The following is a 20,373-nucleotide window of genomic DNA, read 5'->3' as shown; positions in this document are numbered from 1 at the left end:
AATTACTCACTGTTGTTAAACCTTATTTAGAGCCTATAAGACTGTTCTGTCATCTCTGTCTCTCATGTACAATCTTGCCCTGATGCCATCCCCCAACCTAAAAATGTCACATGCAAGAATGAGAGGAAGCGTTATCTTGGACGAGGACATAATATTGCCATGCATTTAATGTCCAGTTGTTCCGGTAGGATATCAGGTGTATTTCTGATGACAGTGAGTGCTTGAGGAGTGCTTGCTGTGTCTATGTCTGTGTCTGTGCAACAGAGTAATGTTCTTCTGTTGACCCCATTAGAAGCCAATCCCTCTGAAACACAGACAGATTACTTGTGCAGGCTGCTCTGCAAATCTCTTATTTCTGGAGGGAATCAGAAACCCTTTTGAAGGAGGCTTCCCAGTACCACATCCTTCTTCCTCCGTGTCTATTTTCTAAACATACCCTGGAGGACTGAACATCAATCACCTGACAAAACAGAGGAACAGACAAATAAATAGTGACTGAATGTGCAGTCAACTTGACTGGTGAAGTCTGTTCGAGTTGTGCTTGTTGAGGAAATGTTTAGTCCAAGCTGGCCTGTGAGTCTCCCTGCACTGGATGCCCTGTCAGAGGCACTTACTCTAAAAAAGGGCAGATCAATTGTGTCCTCTCTGCTGAAGTAAATGAGTGGAGACGGTGTGGAGGGGGTTGAACGACAGCAGCAAAAACCCCCGACTCAGCCCAGCAGGCCCCCATTACTCGGTCTCAGTGTGAGCCCTAAACACTGGGGGAGTCATAGCATTGTTTCACCTTTTTACAAATACTCACATTAAAGAACCTCAATAAATGAGCCTTGTTCCAACACAAATCTTAATTGGAATTTACATTTTCATTAGTAAACATAACCCTATTTGATCACCTAAACCAGAACATAGGTGGCAGCTGAGGCCGATCCACATGATCCAGCTGCAGCCTGCATTTCTGCTGAAACTGGACCAGGGAGACGTTTGCCAAACAGTGACACAATAAGAGAAGAAAGCAGGCTGGACCCGTGGAGCTCATCAAATCAAATGTTATTTGTCACATGTGCCAAATACAACAGGTGTAAACCTTACCGTGAAATGCTTACTTACAAGCCCTTCATTGACCAACAATGCAGTTTTAAGAAAATAGAGTTAAGAAAATATTTACTAAATAAACTAAAGTAAAAATAAAATATAAAAAGAAGTAACACAATAAATTAACAATAATGAGGCTATGTACAGGGGGTACCGGTACCGGTACCGAGTCAATGTGCGGAGGTACAGGTTAGTCAAGGTCATTTGTACATGTAGGTTGGGGTAAAGTGAAGTTGTGGCATGTTCTCCAGCTCTGAGGTGGTCCATCAAGACAAAAGGCTCTGTTTCTTCATCTCACAACGCTGTAGGTGTGTCCCATGGGACTGGGATCAGAGCAGGGGGAAGGAGATCAGACCCAGTATTGTGCTGCCTGGGAGCTTTTGTATGAAAGCCTTCTCTAAGGCCCAAACACTTCCTGGGACGTTCTACCTTATCCCAGACCTGAGACCTGAGGATAGGGCTATAAGTTAAACTTAACATGTGTGTTATTACACACCGCTGAAAGGCTTGATTTATTTTGTAGAATTCACTTAAAAAGGTTTAAACTGATGCATCATGTTAGTTTGCAAGTAAAGAGGTTGGACTTGCCTGAATGAGCCCCCAAAAATGCTGCATATATTTTGGAAAGTCAATCTAACTGTGAATCATTTACCAACACATCATGTGTGGAATACAGAAGGGATTATGAGAGAACTCACATTTGCATGAACATATACACATGGTGATTTCTAAGTCATGTTTTAGTAAGGGTCAAATACAGTGTTGTTAAAAACAGCGATGACACACTGACATGCTTTCGTGCTCTGTCACAGACCATGGTTGACTAGATTGCATGTTCTCTTGATTCAGGCAATGGCAGGTCATGCTGAAGTTGGCCAAGTTGTCTAAGTGCTGAAGTTTGGATGTGTCAAGCAGTGGCTTGAAAAATGTGAGCAGGGGTTAACACAGTCGGACAGAGAGTGAGGGACAGAGTTACCTGTAATCGTTTGACAAAGAGCTATTCATAAGAGGGTTAAAGTGATTAGGGGAGAGGAGGTTTGAAGAGAGACATTTTGGAGGAAGGGAGGGGTGGGCTGCCAGGGGCTGGGGTCCAGCCCCAGACTTATGATTGTATTCAAATCAAAACACATCCCACAATGCACCTCTGCCACATACGGAACTGACAAAGAACAACAGAACTGAGGCCTCTCAGAATGATCTGTCTTCCTCCATAGGTGCCACTGTTATTGTAGCATATGAAATTCTGTATATCCCAGCGCATTACAACATTCCATTTTTTTGTTAATTATATTTTTTTGACCCTTTTTTTCTCCCCAATTTCATAGTATCCAATTGATAGTTACAGTCTTGTTTCATCGCTGCAAATCCCGTAACGGACTCGGGAGAGGCAAAGGTCGTGAGCCATGCTTCCCCCGAAACACAACCCAACCAAGCCGCACTGCTTCTTGACACAATGCCCACTTTACTCGGGAGCCAGCCGCACTAATGCGTCGGAGGAAACACAGTACACCTGGCGACCGTGTCAGCGTGCACTGTGCCCGGCCTGCCAGAGGAGTCACTAGTGCGCAATGAGACAAGGACATCCCTGCCGGCCAAACCCTCCCCTAACCTGGACGATGCTGGGCCAATTGTGCGCCGCCCCATGGGTCTTCCAGTTGTGGGCGGCTGCGACAGAGCCTGGACTCGAACCCAGAATATCTAGTGGCACAGCTAGCACTGCGAGGTCACTGGAATTATGTGTGTAAAATGAATATGATTTTAACGCTAGTTTCAATGAAGTAAGCATGGGGAGCACAGTGATTTTAAACACAACAGAGAGAGTCCTTGTATATTAAAGCCCCCAGGCCATGGTTACATAAAAACGGTTGTCAGAGTACAGGCTAGCCAGTTCTCTGGCAGTGCAGTGAGCAGTGCAGCTCAGAAAGAGCTGAGTGATTTTTAACCTGCCACCCAGTGGGGGAGAACCTGACTCTGGCTAATGTGAAGAGGGTGGTACGTTTTAGCGATGCGGGTGGATTATAGTGTTTCCATTTTGCACTCTTCACTGCACACCAGCCAGAATAGCAGCTCATTTTAAGGTAGAATGGAGCCGTCATGTGATATCTGGGGGTGGAAAAAGAGTAAGGAGAACAGACAGGAGAGAGCAGCAGCTATTGTTTCTCTGCCTCTGTGTTGTGTAGAGACTAGTGTAGAGGACCTCTAGACATTGTGCTAATGCAGACGAAGGGGGAGTGATCAATGTCTCTGCTGGAGTGTTGCAGGCTCACTGAGGTCATAGAGGTCTCTCACTCATTGGTAGCAGTCGGTGAATTATTGATCAAAATTCCCTCCATAACCTCTTCATAACCTCTCATTGTATTCCTTGTGGAATGCAGCGATGGGACACTTAACCGTTTTGATCAATACTTGGTCATCTTTGATGAGTATTCAGATCCCCATATTTTTGTTTTGAGTTAGGATGGATTGGAAATTCTCGACAGTTTAAATTTGGAACATATTTTAAATAATGTGGTAGAGACCTGTCTGTCCATCTTAACAAAAGCAATCATTGACAGGGCACATATTTATTTGTATCTTATCCTAATTGGGGTTTTTTTATGAATGGAAGCAATTTTAACCATGGCTAGAAAATAAATATTCAAATTCAAATTGAACTGCATTTGTCACTCTATGTCAAGGGCTATTGTCTGACCACAGATTCAAACGAAAACCGGCTTTTCTCTCTCTCACTCTCTTTTTCCTCTCACTCTCTCTCCATTTCATACTGTTTTATCAGTCACAAGCCATTTACCCATTCTTTAAATACAAACATGTTTTCTTCCACGTGTCATCTTTCAAATCACAGGCACAAACCCCTGTGATGGACCCTCCCTTCCCAGTGTTTTGCCGCCGTCGCTCCCCGTTGCTACAGCAACTGAATTCAAATCTAAACGCCCAGCCTGGGGTATTCTTGGTTTCATCACTATGGTAACCTGAGAGAATTACGAGGGGTGGTGAGGGAAGGGGGTTGCAGTCCCTTTGTAGTGATGGACAGGCAGGAGGGGAGCAGGAAATGGTTAAATGTTTGATGGTCAAATGAGAAATTCCCCATTGGTAAGCCAGTTGGCACTAAACACTAGCACTCACATGCATTTGGATTTAATTAACCATTAAAAATTCCATGGTTTGTGTTTATTTCTTAATCATTCTTAGAGGTGCCGGAAATCTTAATGACCTTAAAATCTCCCGCAATATTTAGCCACACGGGGATGTGGTGTGAGAGAGAGTCTGTGTGGTGTTGCACATGAAAGTGTTTTTCCTCCAGTTCACTCACTAGGTGTAGAATACATTTTATTGCTGTTTGGGGAAAAGCCTACATAGGAAATAGGCAGCTCAGGGAGGATCCCTCAGTTTGAGATATCAGCCAGTGGATGAAGTCTTTCATACACCTGTTATCATTTCAGCACACATTTCCTCTCTCTGAGTGCTCTGTCAGTTCTCCTGGTAACACTGACCTGGGATTAAAGGGACCTTTTTATGGAAGCACAAACTGAACGCCGCCCAGTAAGGGTTGGGTCTGTGTTTAAGCAGGTCAATCCCTACCTCGGCAAGCAAACCTTACTATTAACCAAAGCAACAGCCCCAGCCAGGAATGTGGGGTCAATTGTTAGTCACTGTAATTCCTTTTTAAACACAGTGTGGTGTTTCACCCTGCACCATGTGGGTGCATAATTAATCACAAGGCTACCTCTGTTCACTGCTGTCTGAAGGGAAAACATCCTGGAAAGCTGAATAGGGTTGCTATTGGGTTTTCCTCTGACGTGTTTTGGCATAATTTTAAGGTTGACATAAATTCAATAAATCTCTGTCATACAACACCCTGGAGAGATGACCGCAGTAGCTGAACTACAAGATTGTGTGGTGAAAAGATTCAATGATGAGGGTGCTACTCCGTTTCTATTCTCATGGTTATTCAATGAACAGACCAGGTTTCAAATAGGGGCTTTTTACACATTGTGTTGTCAATCATAGGATTTAGTGTACAAGGTGCCTACAGTCTTTTATCCAGATTCTGTAGGCTCTAGAGTTCAATTGGTTATCTATTATAATTGCTTACTACAGAGGCTCATAAAGCCTAAGCATTTATCAGACCTAATCATATTCCTTGTCAGGGTTAATTGGTCCAACTTTTTCACCTTGAAAAATATGTGTAGCCCTTTCCACTCACAGCCACTGTCATCCCATATATGGGTTGAAAATGGCAGATTTTTGTCATTGATAAGCGCCTAAGTTGGAATGCAGTGGTTGTACAGTAACATGCTATACATGATATCAGAGCTCAGGTTCTCCGCATCACAGCACTGTGTGGTTTTTGACTGACAGCTGTAATTTGAGCACCGCGCCCGACAAGAAGATGCCCCCATCCCTTCCGCTAATTGGGCTACTTTTGCACATTTGTTGTTGTCTGAGTGAGGGAAATGCTGTAAATTGAGTCAATGTGTTGTGAAAGATCCACAGTTACAAGGATGACATGCGTTATACCCTGGGTTGTCCTGAACAGAATGAGACTATGTTTCTCTGAAGTGCATTTTGAAAGCCTAACACTGTAAGATCGTATTTTATAACTTAGCTAGCCATGTTGGCAATAGAACATGATGCCCACCTGACCCAGATTGCGATTTATAATGGAACATTTTTGGATTGCGTAAACAACAACAGTGTTAATGATGATTAATAATGGTGTTCAAATTTCATCACAGACAACATTAGCATTTTAGCTGATTATTAACTTTGCAACTACTTAGCATGTTAGCTAACTTTTCCCCTAACCTTAAGTCTATTTCCTGTTTTTAGAAGCCATGCACTTTCTCCTCTGCTCATATAAAGCTACACACGTTATTACAGTTATGGGTAACTGATTGGGTAGGTCCTACATTTGTTTTGTTCTCATGAGGGGGATGCATGAGGTTTCTCTGTAACTGCTCTGTTTATTTTCAAACTGCTTGGCAGTTGCCTGCTAAGTGCATGTGTTTTCCCCTGATGTACTGTACTATACACATCCTCTCCATTTGAGAGAAAAAAATAATAATTGAAAGACAGAATAAAAGGGTGGGTACCCTGAAAACCAGGCTTCAGTCACCAGGCAACCACGAGATCATGTTTCAAAGTTGAAAGAAAAAGAGAGGGGTGTGAGTGAGAAATAGAGAGACGTGGGGTGTCTTCCGCTCTCCAGTGTTTGTTTCTCTCTGCCATATGCTCCTCCACGATAAACAAAAACAGGTGGTACATTTCTTAAGAAATCTTGACATTTTGACATTGATAAGGAGCTTCTCTCTATATGTTGATATTGGTACCAACCTGCCTTCTGCACTCTTCCTATTGTAAACAACAGGAGTCTAAATAACATAGTAAAGCTTCCTCAACTATAATCTTGCTTTACTTGTCACAAGTGAATCATGTGTTTGTACTTCCCGAAACCCAAGGTCTCTGGCTTCTCTTGAAATTGTATTATCTCCCTGCCATTTTTCTCATTCCATTCAGCAGACCAAAAAGCCCTGAGTCCAAACCTCTTTGGGAATGGATGTAATGCATGATTGAATATTTGATACCAACAGCAAACGTTATGGGACAGCATAGTTAATGTCCTCTTGAACCGAGCTGAAAACCCAAGAGGTTGGACTTTGACTGTGGCCTTTTGTGACACTGGATGCCTGTGTCCTCTGCTTGGTAAGCCCTCTGTCTGCATGTGCTGACTCTGATAGTCTGGTTGTGTGTTCTGACCCTGGTGGCTCCCTGTCTCTCTCTGTGCCCAGGCCGTGTGTCTCTGACCCGGGGGGCCTCGCTGCTGGTGGAGGGGCTGAGCCTGGAGGACGAGGGCTGGTTCGAGTGTCGCATCCTGCTCCTGGACCGCTCCACAGACGAGTTCCGCAACGGCACCTGGACCTTTCTCTCCATCACAGGTGCAGCTCAGTGGGACTCTGTGGCAGTCAGAGGAACTGGACTAGCGCTTACAGGACAGGAAATCCTCCAGCTGCTTACAACCATCAATGTTTTCCCTTTAAAATATCCTCAGCATGAGGCTGGAGCATGACAGTCCCTCTCCTGTTTATCTATGGAGTCTTATTGCGGTGTGTGAGCTGTTGTTGCATAATGCTCAGTGTTTTACACAGTGCTCACGTCTCGTCCTTGTCTGGTTCTGCTGTTCACTGTGGGATGACGTTGACACAGGAGTGTCTGTTAGGAGCCACAGGGGATGTAGACACAGTGCATGTGACCTCACCAGGATAGTGGAGGCTAAAGGGAAAACAGTGATTTGTGTTGCAGTTTGTGTTGCAGTCCTGGATCATCTCTCCCCTACTGTCACTCTCTCCTTCTCTCCTTTTCCTATTCTGTCTTTCCCATCCACACTCATGTCAGAACACATGCCACTCCAATTTACTATCTACCTCTACCTCTCTTTCTTTCCATTTGTCTCCTGCCTCCTTCATGCATCAAATAGGATATCATCAGGGCAAGTATTGTGCTACATCCAAGTAATGCACAAAGGCCATGACTAGCTTACAGATGTAGCAATAACAGAATTCATAGTTTGCCATTAGTTATCTAATTGTTACACATTAGTTAATTAATTAGCTAGCTAATTGTGATATATTTGTTTAAAGATCATCAATTGTTCCTCTATTACAGCCCCACCTGTGTTTATCAAGACTCCGCCTACCTTTGTAGAAGTCTTGCAAGGGGATTCCCTGGCCCTCAGCTGTGGTGCTCATGGCAATCCTCGACCAACTGTTATCTGGCATAAAGATGAGACCCCAATTGAGAAACATGAAAAGATGGCGGTATGTAAAAAAACAAAAACAAACCCATGTTTGCTGTTGTTGGATGAAGTTGTTGGTTATGATTTAAAGCATCTCCAATCTCTCTCTCACTCTCTCTCTCGCTCTCTCTCTCGCTCAGGTGCTCAATGGCACCTTGTCTTTGGTCACCGTCACCAGAGAGACATCAGGAATGTATAAATGTCAGGTGTCCAACTCGGAAGGGAATCTGACCCATACTACCCAGCTGCAGGTCAAAGGTCAGAGTCTGACTATTTTTTAACCATCTGGGAGAGGCAGAAAGGTCTTCCCTCTGCTGACACTTCAGCTCTTTCGGTTACTGACCCAATGCTATTAATTAATCAAAAAGTTATATCAGCATAAACCCAATGTTCTATCTGCAATCCAATAACAAGCCTGAACAAATACAGATGGACCAATCAAAACATACTGTATGTCTTTGCCATCTCACTCTAAGTATGGTCTAGGCTAGTCTAACCAGCAATAATGGCACGCAAACAAAAAAAACAACACTGTCAGAAATCTTAAAGTAAATGATGTTGTCACATCGTTGTTCAGTGATGACAGTAGTTGGTCTGATGATCATAATACATTTATTAATGTATTTGATGATGTTTTCTGACTCTATCTTGGTAAAATCGTGTTATTCTATCATTTATGTATGAAAATAACAGTTTTCTTAAAAACGGAACATGTCTAATTCAGAAGTGTCAGATAGAACATTATGGCTAAACCCAGATTGACATTTCAGAGCCATACGGTTTTATCTGCTTTTGCAACCCTCTAAAATGTTTCAGGATTTTGATACTCTGCACTCTAGGTACCTTTATGGTGAGGACCTTAATGTGGGTTATGAAAGAAGCATTCACTACAAAACTGTTCTGAGATCTGGGATGTGAAAACTGGGATGCTCAATATCTCAGAACTATGCTTTGCGTAGATAAAACCTTATAGTCCCAAGGTCACGACCTGTTTTGTAACATGATACGCTATGAAACACTGCCAGACAGATGCACACTCTGGTTATAGACTAGTTTTTCATGCAAAAATGTTTACTTGAGAAATACTGCACCAAACACCTTAGCTAGATGTAAAATAGACAGATTTCTTGATTAATTTGAGATTAATTCTGACTATTTTGAGGAGGTGGTAGTGGCTGTTTTGTTGTTACCGTTCCTCAAGAGGGAAAAACAACTCTAACTGCCAGGGTATGATAAAGTGAACATAACAGCCACATCGAACCACACCCCCAAGACTCAAATCTTAGTTTTTTCTTAAAGGAAAAATATTCATATTTTTTTCATTAGTCCACTGTTGATATAGTCCCAAAATGTTTAGCATGTCAGCAGTCAAGTTTTCAAGATATAGGATTTTCAAGAAGCTAATGCCGTATTCACGTGCTAGTCAGAACGCGGAAACATTTCCAACTAGCTTTTTGTTCTAGGTAAGTCAGTTAAGAACAAATTCTTATTTACAATGACGGCCTACCCCGGCCAAACCCTAACCCGGACGACTCTGGGCCAATTATGTAATTGGGGTCTGAACCAGGGTCTGTAGTGACGCCTCTAGCGCTGAGAGCGCTGAGATGCAATGCCTTAGACCGCTGCGCCACTCGGCCTTAGACCGCTGCGCTACTCGGGTGCCTAAAAGACAGCTACGTGTAGGTGACTTGTGTACAACTGCAACACAGTTGCAATGTAGCAGTTATAGCGGCAGGTAGCCTGGTGGTTAGAGCGTTGGGCCAGTAACTGAAAGGTTGCTGGTTCGAATCCCTGAGCTGACATGGTAAAAATAATTATGTCCCTGAACAAGGCAGTCAACTTAAATAAATGTACAATTGATTATTTTAAACCAGTTACCAAGTCAGAAATGTCTGAGTTTCTTAGTTCCGAAGAGCACGTGAAGGCGACAAAAATGTAACTTGCCACATCATCACGATGATGCGTTTTGCATCATATGATGCATTTTGCATCATATGATGATGTGGCAAGTGACACTTTGCTTTTTGAACGTCCAAATTCTTGAAAACTGCTGACACGCAAAACATTTTGGGACTATCAACAGTGGACTAATGAAAAAAGACCAGAAGACAGTCTTTGAGTGGATTTGTCCTTTAATGAGCAGCAGATAAACAAATGCAGATCCGAGCTACTGTTATGCTGCCATCTAGTGGTGTATGGTCTATAAATGCACTGCCCTTGTCACATCAAATCGTGATCTGATTGTGAAGCTGTTATTTGGCATGAGAATAACTGTATCATCAAGGTTAATCAGTTGAATCACTTGTCTTACAGCCAGATAATAGCACATGCAGTAACTGAAAATCTCCCAAATTCAAAATAGGCCCTCCACTCATCATTATCGCCCCAGAGGACACCACCCTCAACATATCTCAGGATGCAGTTCTACAGTGCCAAGCTGAGGCCTATCCCTCCAACCTCACCTATGAGTGGTGGAAACAGGGACAGAATGTCTACCATATAGAGTGAGTTGACTACAACACAAACACACACAAATAACACAAACTATAGTAGCTACAGGGAAATGTGAGAATCATACTGCACTCTTAGAAAAAAGGTGCTATCTAGGTTCTTAAAGGGTTCTTTGCCTGTCCCCATAGGAAAACCCTTTGACGAACACTTTTTGCTTCCAGCTAGAACCCTTTTGGTTCTAGGTAGAACCATTTCAACAGAGGGTTCTACATAGAACCCAAAAGTGTTCTGCCTGAAACCAAAACGGGTTCTACCTGGAAGCAAAAAGGGTTCTCCTTTGGGGACAGCCGAATAACTTTTGGAACCCTTTTTTCTTATGTTGTGCATTTATGTTTTCAAGCATTGATTCCATGTAATATTACAAAGCCATTGGCACTACAATTCAGGTTAATTGGATTGTTACTAAGTCAGTTAAATACCGGTAGTAGCATTGTCACCACAGGTAATCCCTAGACAGTGGTGCATAATGCAACTAAGAAGATACTAACTCAAGGCCGGGTTGTGATATGTGTGTTTTGTCCTCAGGTATCTTAAGACACGTGTGAAGATCCTAGTGGACGGCACACTCCTCATCCCTAGTCTTGTCCCAGAGGACACTGGGAATTACACCTGTATACCAACCAATGGGCTGATGACCTCACCCTCTGCCTCAGCACACCTCAAAGTCAAACGTAGGAATTGTGGTTGATTATTGCTATGCATGCCTTGATTTCCTGGCTTGTGTGTTTCATTCCATCTCTGGGAGAGTGACTTACTATATCTACTTCCTCTGTCTCTCTTAGACCCTGCCAGGGTGGGCCGGATGCCCAGGGAGACGTATCTACCTACGGGCATGGGAGGAGTCATCTTCTGCCCAGTCCAGGCTGAGCCCCCCATGATCTTTGTCAACTGGACCAAAGATGGGAACAATTTAAACCTTGACAATGTAGGCAATCAGGGCAACATGAATCCTATCACACAGTATATCCACCATTAATCTCTGTTGTATTTCATATTTGTTTTTTCTCTTTCTGTCTTTGCCTGCTCAGTTCCCTGGCTGGTTGGTGAACGCCGAGGGCTCTGTGTTTATAGCCACAGCTAATGACAATGCAGTGGGTATGTACACCTGTACTGCCTATAACAGCTACGGGACCATGGGACAGTCTGAACCCACTAAGGTTATCCTGCAGGTAAGGCTGTACCCCAGGCCTCTGTTCCCTAGTTATGGATTACAGTGCTACCTGTAAATGTGTACGCAAAAAAAGGTACCGAATTGTACTTAAAGGGTTACAAACGCTTGTCACTGTAGGTACCCTGTAAGGTACCATTAGTTATAGGTACATAGTTGTATCCTTCCTGTTCGTACTACTAAGCTAACACATGGAATTGTTTTAAGAAGGTCAAACCATGGATTATTTAGCTATTTGATTTAGATTTATAAAACAAATATATTTAAAAACGATTTGATACAATTTCGAATGTGGCCTTTACTACTAAGCCATTGAATTGAATAACACATTCAGAAATGGCAAAAAGACAGTAAAACATCTATCATAAGCAGTAAGGGTTTGACATGTCTGTCCTATATCTAGGAAAAATAAGAAAGCTCAGGAAATATATATACAGTACCAGTCAAAAGTTTGGACACACCTACTTATTCCAGGGTTTTTCTTTATTTTTACTATTTTCTGCATTGTAGAATAATAGTGAAGACATCAAAACTATGAAATAGCACATATGGAATCTTGTAGTAAGCAAAAAAGTTAAACAAATCCAAATATATTTTATATTTCAGATTCTTAAAACCCTTTGCCTTGATGACAGCTTTGCACACTCTTGGCATTCTCTCAACCAGCTTCACCTGGAATGCTTTCCCAACACTCTTGAAGGTGTTCCCACATATGCTGAGCACTTGTTGGCTGCTTTTCCTTCACTCTGCGGTCCAACTAATCCCAAACCAATTGGGTTGAGGTCGGGTGATTGTGGAGTCCGGGTCATCTGATGCAGCACTCCATCACTCTCATTATTGGTCAAATAGCCCTTACACAGCCTGGAGGTGTGTTGGGTCATTGACCTGTTGAAAACAATTGATAGTCCCACTAAGCGCAAATTAGATGGGATGGCATATCGCTGCAGAATGCTGTGGTAGTTATGCTGGTTAAGTGTGGAGTGCTGCATCAGATGAAGTGACTTTGAACCGGGTATGGTAATAGGTGCCAGACGCATCGGTTTGTGTCAAGAGCTGCAGCACTGCTGGCTTTTTCACACTCAACAGTTTCACGTGTATATTAAGAATGGTCCACCACCAAAAGCACATCCAGCCAACTTGACACAACCGTGGGAAGCATTGGAGTCAACATGGGCCAGCATCCCTGTGGAATGCTTTCGACACCTTGTAGAGTCCATGCCCTGACAAATTGAGGCTGTTCTGAGGGCAAAGGGGGGCGGGGGGGAACTCAATATTAGGAAGGTGTTCCTAATGTTTGGTATACTGTGTATGTACCTCTGAAGGTTATGCGTATTTTGATATTTTTGTACCGCAGGGAAAAATTTTCTGAGAGTATATGGACTTAAAACTCTCTCCCTCTGCAGGACCCACCCTCATTCTCGGTGTCCCCTCGTGCTGAGTACCTGCAGGAGGTGGGCGGGGAGCTGGTCATCCCCTGTGAAGCTGATGGAAACCCCTCTCCCAATATCACCTGGAGCAAGGTGAGGTGTCCCTGATAGACATTGCTGAAGGAACCCCAGACATCATAGCCCTCTCTCTCTCTCTACTTACGCTAATCTCTACATGTTGTCCCTTTCATTTCTAGGTTGGTCCCATTCCTCGCTCCCCGTACACTGTTCTGTCCAATGGCTCCCTCCTCTTGAAGCCTCTCAGCAAAGATCATCAGGGGGGCTGGGAGTGCCTCGCCACCAACCGTGTGGCCACCGTCGGCACTGCCACTGTGGTCTTGGTGCTGGGTGAGTGCCAACTGCATGGAGCAACATGGTACAAGACATGCTATACTATTTACGTAGACACTGGTGTGTACAGTTCCGCTGGTCTATTCTCATTGTTCTCCTCATCTTTCTCCCAGGCACCAGCCCTCATGCTGCCTCATCTGTATCAGTCAGTACTGGGATGAACCAGGCCAATGTGTCCTGGGAACCTGGCTTTGATGGAGGATACACCCAGAAGTTTACTGTCTGGTTAGTAACTCATCTCAATGTTTATCCGAATGAGACTCAACTCAACACTGCTCTCTGGAACACGGTGGTTGAATCTCTCTGTTCCTCCCTTTTGCCTCCAGGGTCAAGCAGACTTCCAGAGGGAAACATGAGTGGGGATCTATCTCCGTGCCCACTTCCAAGTCTCACTTGTTGGTGACAGGGCTGCTGGCTGGCACCAGCTACCAGTTCAGTGTCCTTTCTCAGAACAAACTGGGCTCTGGACCCTTCAGTGAAATTACCTCTGTCAGGACGCAGGGTCAGTACAAATTTTAACTGACAAAGTACTCTTTAATTTGTCTGTATAGGACATTTATCTACATTTCTACTGTATGTACAAGTCTGATCTTATCTTGTCTCACCTCCACAGCCCTACCAACATATCCACCGACAGTGGTGACCAGTCTACCAACTCTCAACCCTCCCTTGTTCCTGTCAGCCAATCGGACAGTGCTGGGGATTGTCCTGCAGTGGTATCCTCCTGAGTCTCAGGCCACACTACTTACTGGGTATGTCCTCCAGGCTCGGAGGGGCAGAGGCCAATGGGTCATTCTCAACAGTGCTGTGAAGACCAACCAGAGTGAACTACTGGTGCAAGGATTATTGAGGGTGAGAGGCGATGATCATTTTGGACCTTGGCAGAATGAATGAAGACACTGACTATTTGATAAATGAGGTGTAATGAACTGTAATCTGAAGGCTATGACCTCCAAGCTCTAATGTGTTTTCAGATACGTTGCCCAGAATTGTGTCTACTGAACACTTATCCTTCTCCCCTCTCAGGACTGCATTTATGATCTGAGATTGATGTCTCGGAGTAACAAACTACTGAGTGAGCCCAGCGAGTCTGTCAATGTGAACACCACAGGTTAGTATCATTACTGTACAGCCAGCTGTGATCAAATGCATGATAGAAACACTGTTTAGGTTCATAAAGCCTAGACTAAACAGTCCTAAACATTATGTAGCAGGTATATCAATTGTGCTTGATAATAATCAATGGTCATGACACTTGTCGTTATGTTGATAAATGTATTGCGTAGGTATTTCCCATTGTTAGCCAAAAGCATGGCTGTCTACGCTGTTGGTAGTGCATTACTCAGACACTGTGCCTGGTATGGTTGCAGGGATGGAGATGTACCCTGTCCAGCCAGGCTTCTTGGAGTTTGTCCCTGAGCCCCTATTGGCTGGTGTGTTGGGTGGAGTGTGCTTCCTGTTCGTGGCAATCATCCTCTCCTTGGTGACAGCCTGTGTTATGAGTCACAGAAGAGCCCATCGGCGCAGGAAGAGGAGAGATGGTAAAGACTGTTGCATCCTAACATTTTTCTGATACTAAAACAGAGAATTTCAAGCTTTTGTTTTATTAGAGGTTATCTTTAAGAAAGTATTTTCAAAGCCTACTCAGCTGGAGTTCCAACGCCTTGGTGACTGGATCAACTCTTTGTAACTGTCAAGTGGTTCCTATGCATGCTAATCTACACTGAGTATACAAATATTAAGGACACCTGCTCTTCCAATGACAGACTGACCAGGTGAATCCAGGTGAAAGCTATGATCCCTTATTGATGTCACTTAAATCCACTTCAATCTGTGTAGAGGAAGGGGAGGAAGAAGAAGGATTTTTAAGCTTGAGACAATTGAGACATGGATTGTGTGTGTGCCATTCAGAGGGTGAATGGGCAAGACAAAAGATTTAAGCACCTTTGAACGGGGTATGGTAGCAGGTGACAGGCACACTGGTTTGTGTCAAGAACTGCAATGCTGCTGGGTTTTATCACACTATACAGTTTCCAGTGTGTATCAAGAATGGTCCGCCGCCCAAAGGACATCCAGCCAACTTGACACAACTGTGGCAAGCATTAAAGTCAACATGGGCCAGCATCCCTGTGGAACGCTTTCAACACCTTGTAGAGTCCATGCCCCGGCGAATTGTATACTCAGTGTATTTCAGTTGACAGCGTTCCTTTTCATCCCATCTATTTGTTTATTTTACATGTGCCATTGTTTGACCTTTTCACCCTTCCCCGCCTTTTCAGATCAACCCTCTGCCTTCCAGAAGAGTCTTTCTCCAGAGTAAGTTCCCATCCTTACCAGCATGTTTTCCTCATTGCATTGGCCGTCTTCTCACCAACCCATGTTTCATTCTTGTGCATTTTTTGGAGAATCATTGCAAATTAATGTGTATTTATTTGATCTGCTACTAATAACAAACATAACTATTTGTATCCACTGAATGCATCCTTACATATGGTTCTTCTAAGCTTGAGACAATAATGTAATAATGCATTAACCTGTACTGTTTAACTCATCTCTCCTCCTTTATGACTCTTCTCTTCCTCAGAGCTCGCTCGCCTTCTGACAGCCCCGACAGCGTCCTGAAGATCAAGTTTTGTCCTCCCCTGTCTTTCTTCCCCAACTCCTCGTCTTCCCAGGCTGATCGTTCCTCCTTCAATAAAGGCAGCCGTGGAGAGTACCAGGACCAGCGCAGGCAGCTCCTGTCCAGCTCTACTCCCCCACCACATTACACCCTCTTTGAGAGCCACCTGGGAGGTAAGGCCCCCTCACCCTCTGCTCTGGAGTCCATCTTAAGAGGCCCAGATGGACGTTTCATTGTCCAACCCCTGCCAGAGGCGCCTACTCTTTCCAACATGAAGACAGTCTTCCTACAAACCCAAACCAATAGAGGAGGCAGCGGCACAGGGAGCAACCGGACATCTTTCAGAGACTCTCCGAAGTCCAGCAGTCTGAGCTCTGAGAGGGGAGAGGGAAAGGACTCCCCCCTGACAGTGGAGGTTACAGAACTCAGCAAGCCCCCTGCCTCCCCAGGCAGAGTGAGGGCAATGGCCAGGAACTTCTCCCGTCACGGCTGCTTCTACTCTGATGACGAGCAGGGCTTCTCAGAGGCTCTGCTGGAGAGAGCCAGTTTCCACTCCGATAGGAGTGAGAAGAGAGTCTGTGACTCCCTGAAAAGATACCGATCTGGGCACCCAGAAGACATCTTCCCCAGCCTGGGCAGGACAGCCAGACTGCTGGAGATGGACAGGCATCACCTAGCAGATTACCAACCCATGGAGAGAGAGAGCCAGCTGACTAACGCCAGCACACTGGTCTCACAGATTGACACAAGTGAACAAAAGCAGGATAACCTCAGAAAGTGTCGGCAGCTGGCCAAAGAGAGGGAGATGATGGAAAGGGAGCTGGGTAACTATACTGCCAGCCAGAGGGAAAGGGAGTGGGAGAAAGAGGAGAACCAGCTTGAAAAGGCAACAAGCCCTAACAGAGAACTGGGCAGTTCAGGGGCTGAGGATCCTATATGGAAGCCACAGGACATTACCTTACGTCCCAAAGCCCATCGGGCATCCGGGCAGACCCACCAGCTGTCGGACTATAGGAGGGCCTGCTACTTTGGGAACACCAGCAGCCCAATGGACCGGCTCCCTTCCTCCTACATCCAATGGGACATCAGCCCAGTCACCTCTATCAGCAGCCTTGTTCCAGTGCAGAGCCCCTTAGAGAGCACCACCCCAAGATCCCAACATCCTCACCAACGTCATGCTGGGCTGTCCATGGAGGACTCACTACATGTGGACTGCTCACGCTGGCCAGTCACTCAATGCACCTCTCCATTTCAGCTCTCCCCTACCTCAGAAAGACCACCTATCAGTCAAGGAACAGACAGAAACGTAGACAGAGCCAGGTCAAGGAGTCCTGACAGAACTGTAGAAAGAGAGCAGGACATGTATCGTAGAAGGTCTATGGTTGAGGAGGGCTGGAGGGAGACAAAACAGCCAGGGGGAGGTGACTTAAAACCAAGATCGTCCTTTGCTTATGGTACACAGCATCTGGAGCCAACAGCTGAAAAATCTGTTTCAGCAGAGCGAGGGAGGGCCACAGATTCTGGCCAGCCATACCCAGGCACTGCACCATATAGTCTGTCTGAGAGAACAGAGACAATGGATGATAGGGAGAGATTAAATCAAATTCCCTCTGGTTGCTCTACCTTGCCATATGGTTACTCTACCTTGCTCCACAAAGCAGGGGCCAAAGGGAAAGTGAGAGGTGATCAAATTAGGGATGACCCTCAGAGTTCACTGTCAAACCCTGAGCAGGAGAGAGAGGGTGTCAGGGCACGCTCCAGAAGGAGTGATAGGGCTCTTTTTAGTGACAGCCCCAGTCAAATTTCCCCCTTAACTCTTCTGGAAGCGTGTGAGAGCGATCAGTCCCAGTTCTCTGCTGCTAGAATAACAGAGTCTTTCAAGAATAAGCCGGCAACCCAGGCACCCAAAATGTCCCCACTGCAAACAAGTGCAATTCTGGAGTATTTGAGCCTCCCGGGTTTCATTGAGATGAGTGTGGACAACCCTGGGGATGAATCTGAACTCACAGACACTGCTTGCAAAAGCGTAGAGCCACAGACAGACACTTCTCTGGAAGGTAAGCCAGACGTGGTTCCAAAAAACTGGGATGTTCATGTGCAGGAGAAGCTAGAGAAAAGTTCAAGCCAAAACACGGTTTCTTTTTTAGAAAACAGACACTTTGTTGGTCCAGCAGGAACTTCAAAGGCAACTGAGAAGCCAGACTATAGATACTCTCTGCAAGTGCAAGCAAGAGATTCAAGCCACAGCGCTGCGATTCCAGACAGGTCCAAAAAACTAGCACCCGGGTCAGAATACACAGGGAATTATCGTTATTATGAGCAGTCACAACCACTTATTAGTCAAAAGACAACAGGTTCAGAGAGACCACCAACGAGAATTGGTTTAAGTCCAGCCCAGACGTTGGCTAGTGCAGCTAAAAGCATGGCAGAAGTTGTGTTTAAACACACTAATACTTTTGCAGGGAAACCAGAGTCAGCTTCAGAACAATTCCAAAGACTTAATTCTCAGGGCAACAGGACTAATAAAATAGCCTCTAGGATCTATCAACACCCTGCACCGTTCATCAAGAAATCTCTGAGCATTGGGCCCTGCAGAACTCTTTCAGGCATGGGACAGCCTCGTCCATTCATAAAAAAGTCCATCAGCTTAGGGTCACAGAAATGGGAGCATTTTGAAAGACCAAGGACTTATGTCTCAGAGAAATGTTACTGGGATGAGTTCCCAAACCCAGACGTCCGGGTCAAATCGTATAGTTTAGGACGCAACCCTGCATCCTCCCTTTCCAGACCAGACCCCTCGTGGCGGGAAGGGGTCCAGTTTAGACAGCCGAGTGTAGGAAGCTTGGAGAAGCCTCTGAATGCTGACAGATCCTTGGAGAGGCTTCAGTATGACAGATCCCTAGCCAGCTCTTCCTATACCTACCTCAGCCCCTCCATGTACCCACCAAGACAACCCCCAGTCTCTGTTAGACTAGACTCAGATCCGTGTAGACAGGCCAGTGCTTATCCTGATGCCGCCACGTCGCCTATCACATATCAGGATGCTCTGAGGTCTGTAGAGCAAAGATATGTCTCTATGAACTCCTCAATACCACAGTACCTACCTAGACTAGACCAGTACCTACCCAGACTAGACCAGTACCCACCCAGACCAGACCAGTACCTACCCAGACTAGACCAGTACCCACCCAGACCAGGCATGAGGGGAGACTACCCCAGACCGATGGAGTCCAAGAGGGGCCAACCGAGGCCCAACCTGCCCCGGATGTATAGCTGGCCTTCACCCTACCATGGTGGCCCTTTCCCAGCCAGGGATGTAGACAGTCATAGAGAGGCAGAGAGAGGGACAGGGAAGGGGCCAGGAGCTGAGGCAGAGATGAGCGACAACAGGGAAGGATGGAGGGCCAGTTATGCCAGTCAGAGCAGTGGGAGAGGTAGCGTTGGCCTCCTCCGTCAGTCCCTCTCTATCACTCCCATCCTTCTCAGCTCCCCGGAGACAACAGAGGAAAGTGAGACACAGAGACACAGAGCTGAGATGGATCTACGTGAGTGGAGAAAAAAAAGGTGAAACTACCGCACCAGTCCAACATCACACACAGGTGTCTTCACAGCTGAAGAAATTGAGGATATTGCCAAAATGTCATTGATTTACTGTTAAATTATTGCTATTGTCCCCTGTATGTCTGACTCTGACTACTTGTTTTGTGTGTCTGTCATTAGAAGGAACACATCAGTAGATGAGAGTTATGAGTGGGATTCTGCTGATGTCTGTGTGGATTTGGAAGTCCTGGAGGCCATGAAGCCACAGGTGGGGGTAGGGAAGGGCAGGGGGCAGGGCAGGCATGATCGAGTCCTTTCTGTGGCTGGCCTTCAGGACCTCTACAGGAAAGGTAAGACAATTGTATTTTTATTCACCACACTGAATGTATCATATCATGTGCCTTTTGTTGTGGTTGTGGTGATGTGAGTTGTACCCATGATTCTTCCCATTCCATGCTGTTCCTCTCAATCCTGGCCCTCAGGCCCTCCTCCCTCAGTCAGTCCACCAGTTTCCAACCTACCTCACTGCCAATACACCCGCTCCCTAAGTGAGGCGCGCTTCAATGCACTCCACCTGGAGTACCTGGAGTACAGGCGCTCTCAGGGATCCTCCTGCACCAGTGATCCCTGCCTCCCTCCCGACACAGACTCTGACTCCAACTCAGCACTGCTCTAACTGCCTGCCCACCCTGGTCCGTTCCTCTCTGCCTGCTACTGTTACCCCCTCACCTTCTCTTTGACCTCTCACTGCCTGCCTCTATCCCTGCTAGTTTTCATCCATCTGTTGTGAAATTGTGCGTTCACTTTTTCGGTTTATTTTAGAACACTGTATTTTTTTAAGCAAAGCACCAATTTATACTAGCTAATG

The 20,373-nt window shown here is 45.3% G+C and overlaps 1 protein-coding gene across 2 annotated transcripts in view; it reads left to right on the top strand.

Moving 5' to 3' along the window:
* Positions 1–20,373, top strand: part of LOC110535980 (uncharacterized) — a 38,447-nt gene that overhangs the window by 16,263 nt on the left and 1,811 nt on the right. The window contains exons 4-21 of one of the 2 annotated variants that reach the window (XM_036935810.2): positions 6,885–7,031; positions 7,759–7,910; positions 8,029–8,146; positions 10,251–10,392; positions 10,925–11,070; positions 11,182–11,324; positions 11,428–11,568; positions 12,971–13,087; positions 13,192–13,342; positions 13,459–13,570; positions 13,672–13,847; positions 13,959–14,197; positions 14,372–14,456; positions 14,716–14,886; positions 15,625–15,661; positions 15,930–19,529; positions 19,686–19,855; positions 19,988–20,197. In XM_036935810.2, the coding sequence (XP_036791705.2) occupies positions 6,885–7,031; positions 7,759–7,910; positions 8,029–8,146; positions 10,251–10,392; positions 10,925–11,070; positions 11,182–11,324; positions 11,428–11,568; positions 12,971–13,087; positions 13,192–13,342; positions 13,459–13,570; positions 13,672–13,847; positions 13,959–14,197; positions 14,372–14,456; positions 14,716–14,886; positions 15,625–15,661; positions 15,930–19,529; positions 19,686–19,855; positions 19,988–20,181 (6,041 nt within the window). In that variant the 3' untranslated portion in view covers positions 20,182–20,197. The remainder of the gene's footprint in view (positions 1–6,884; positions 7,032–7,758; positions 7,911–8,028; positions 8,147–10,250; positions 10,393–10,924; positions 11,071–11,181; positions 11,325–11,427; positions 11,569–12,970; positions 13,088–13,191; positions 13,343–13,458; positions 13,571–13,671; positions 13,848–13,958; positions 14,198–14,371; positions 14,457–14,715; positions 14,887–15,624; positions 15,662–15,929; positions 19,530–19,685; positions 19,856–19,987; positions 20,198–20,373) is intronic. The other variant, XM_021621416.3, reaches the window with a different exon arrangement.

This window comes from Oncorhynchus mykiss, chromosome 11 (genome assembly GCF_057628025.1).
Source record: "Oncorhynchus mykiss isolate SJ-2025 chromosome 11, ASM5762802v1, whole genome shotgun sequence".
In the NCBI taxonomy this organism is placed as follows: Eukaryota; Metazoa; Chordata; class Actinopteri; order Salmoniformes; family Salmonidae; genus Oncorhynchus; species Oncorhynchus mykiss.
Note: the sequence above shows the minus strand (reverse complement) of the source record. Positions and strands in the feature narration are given on the sequence as shown.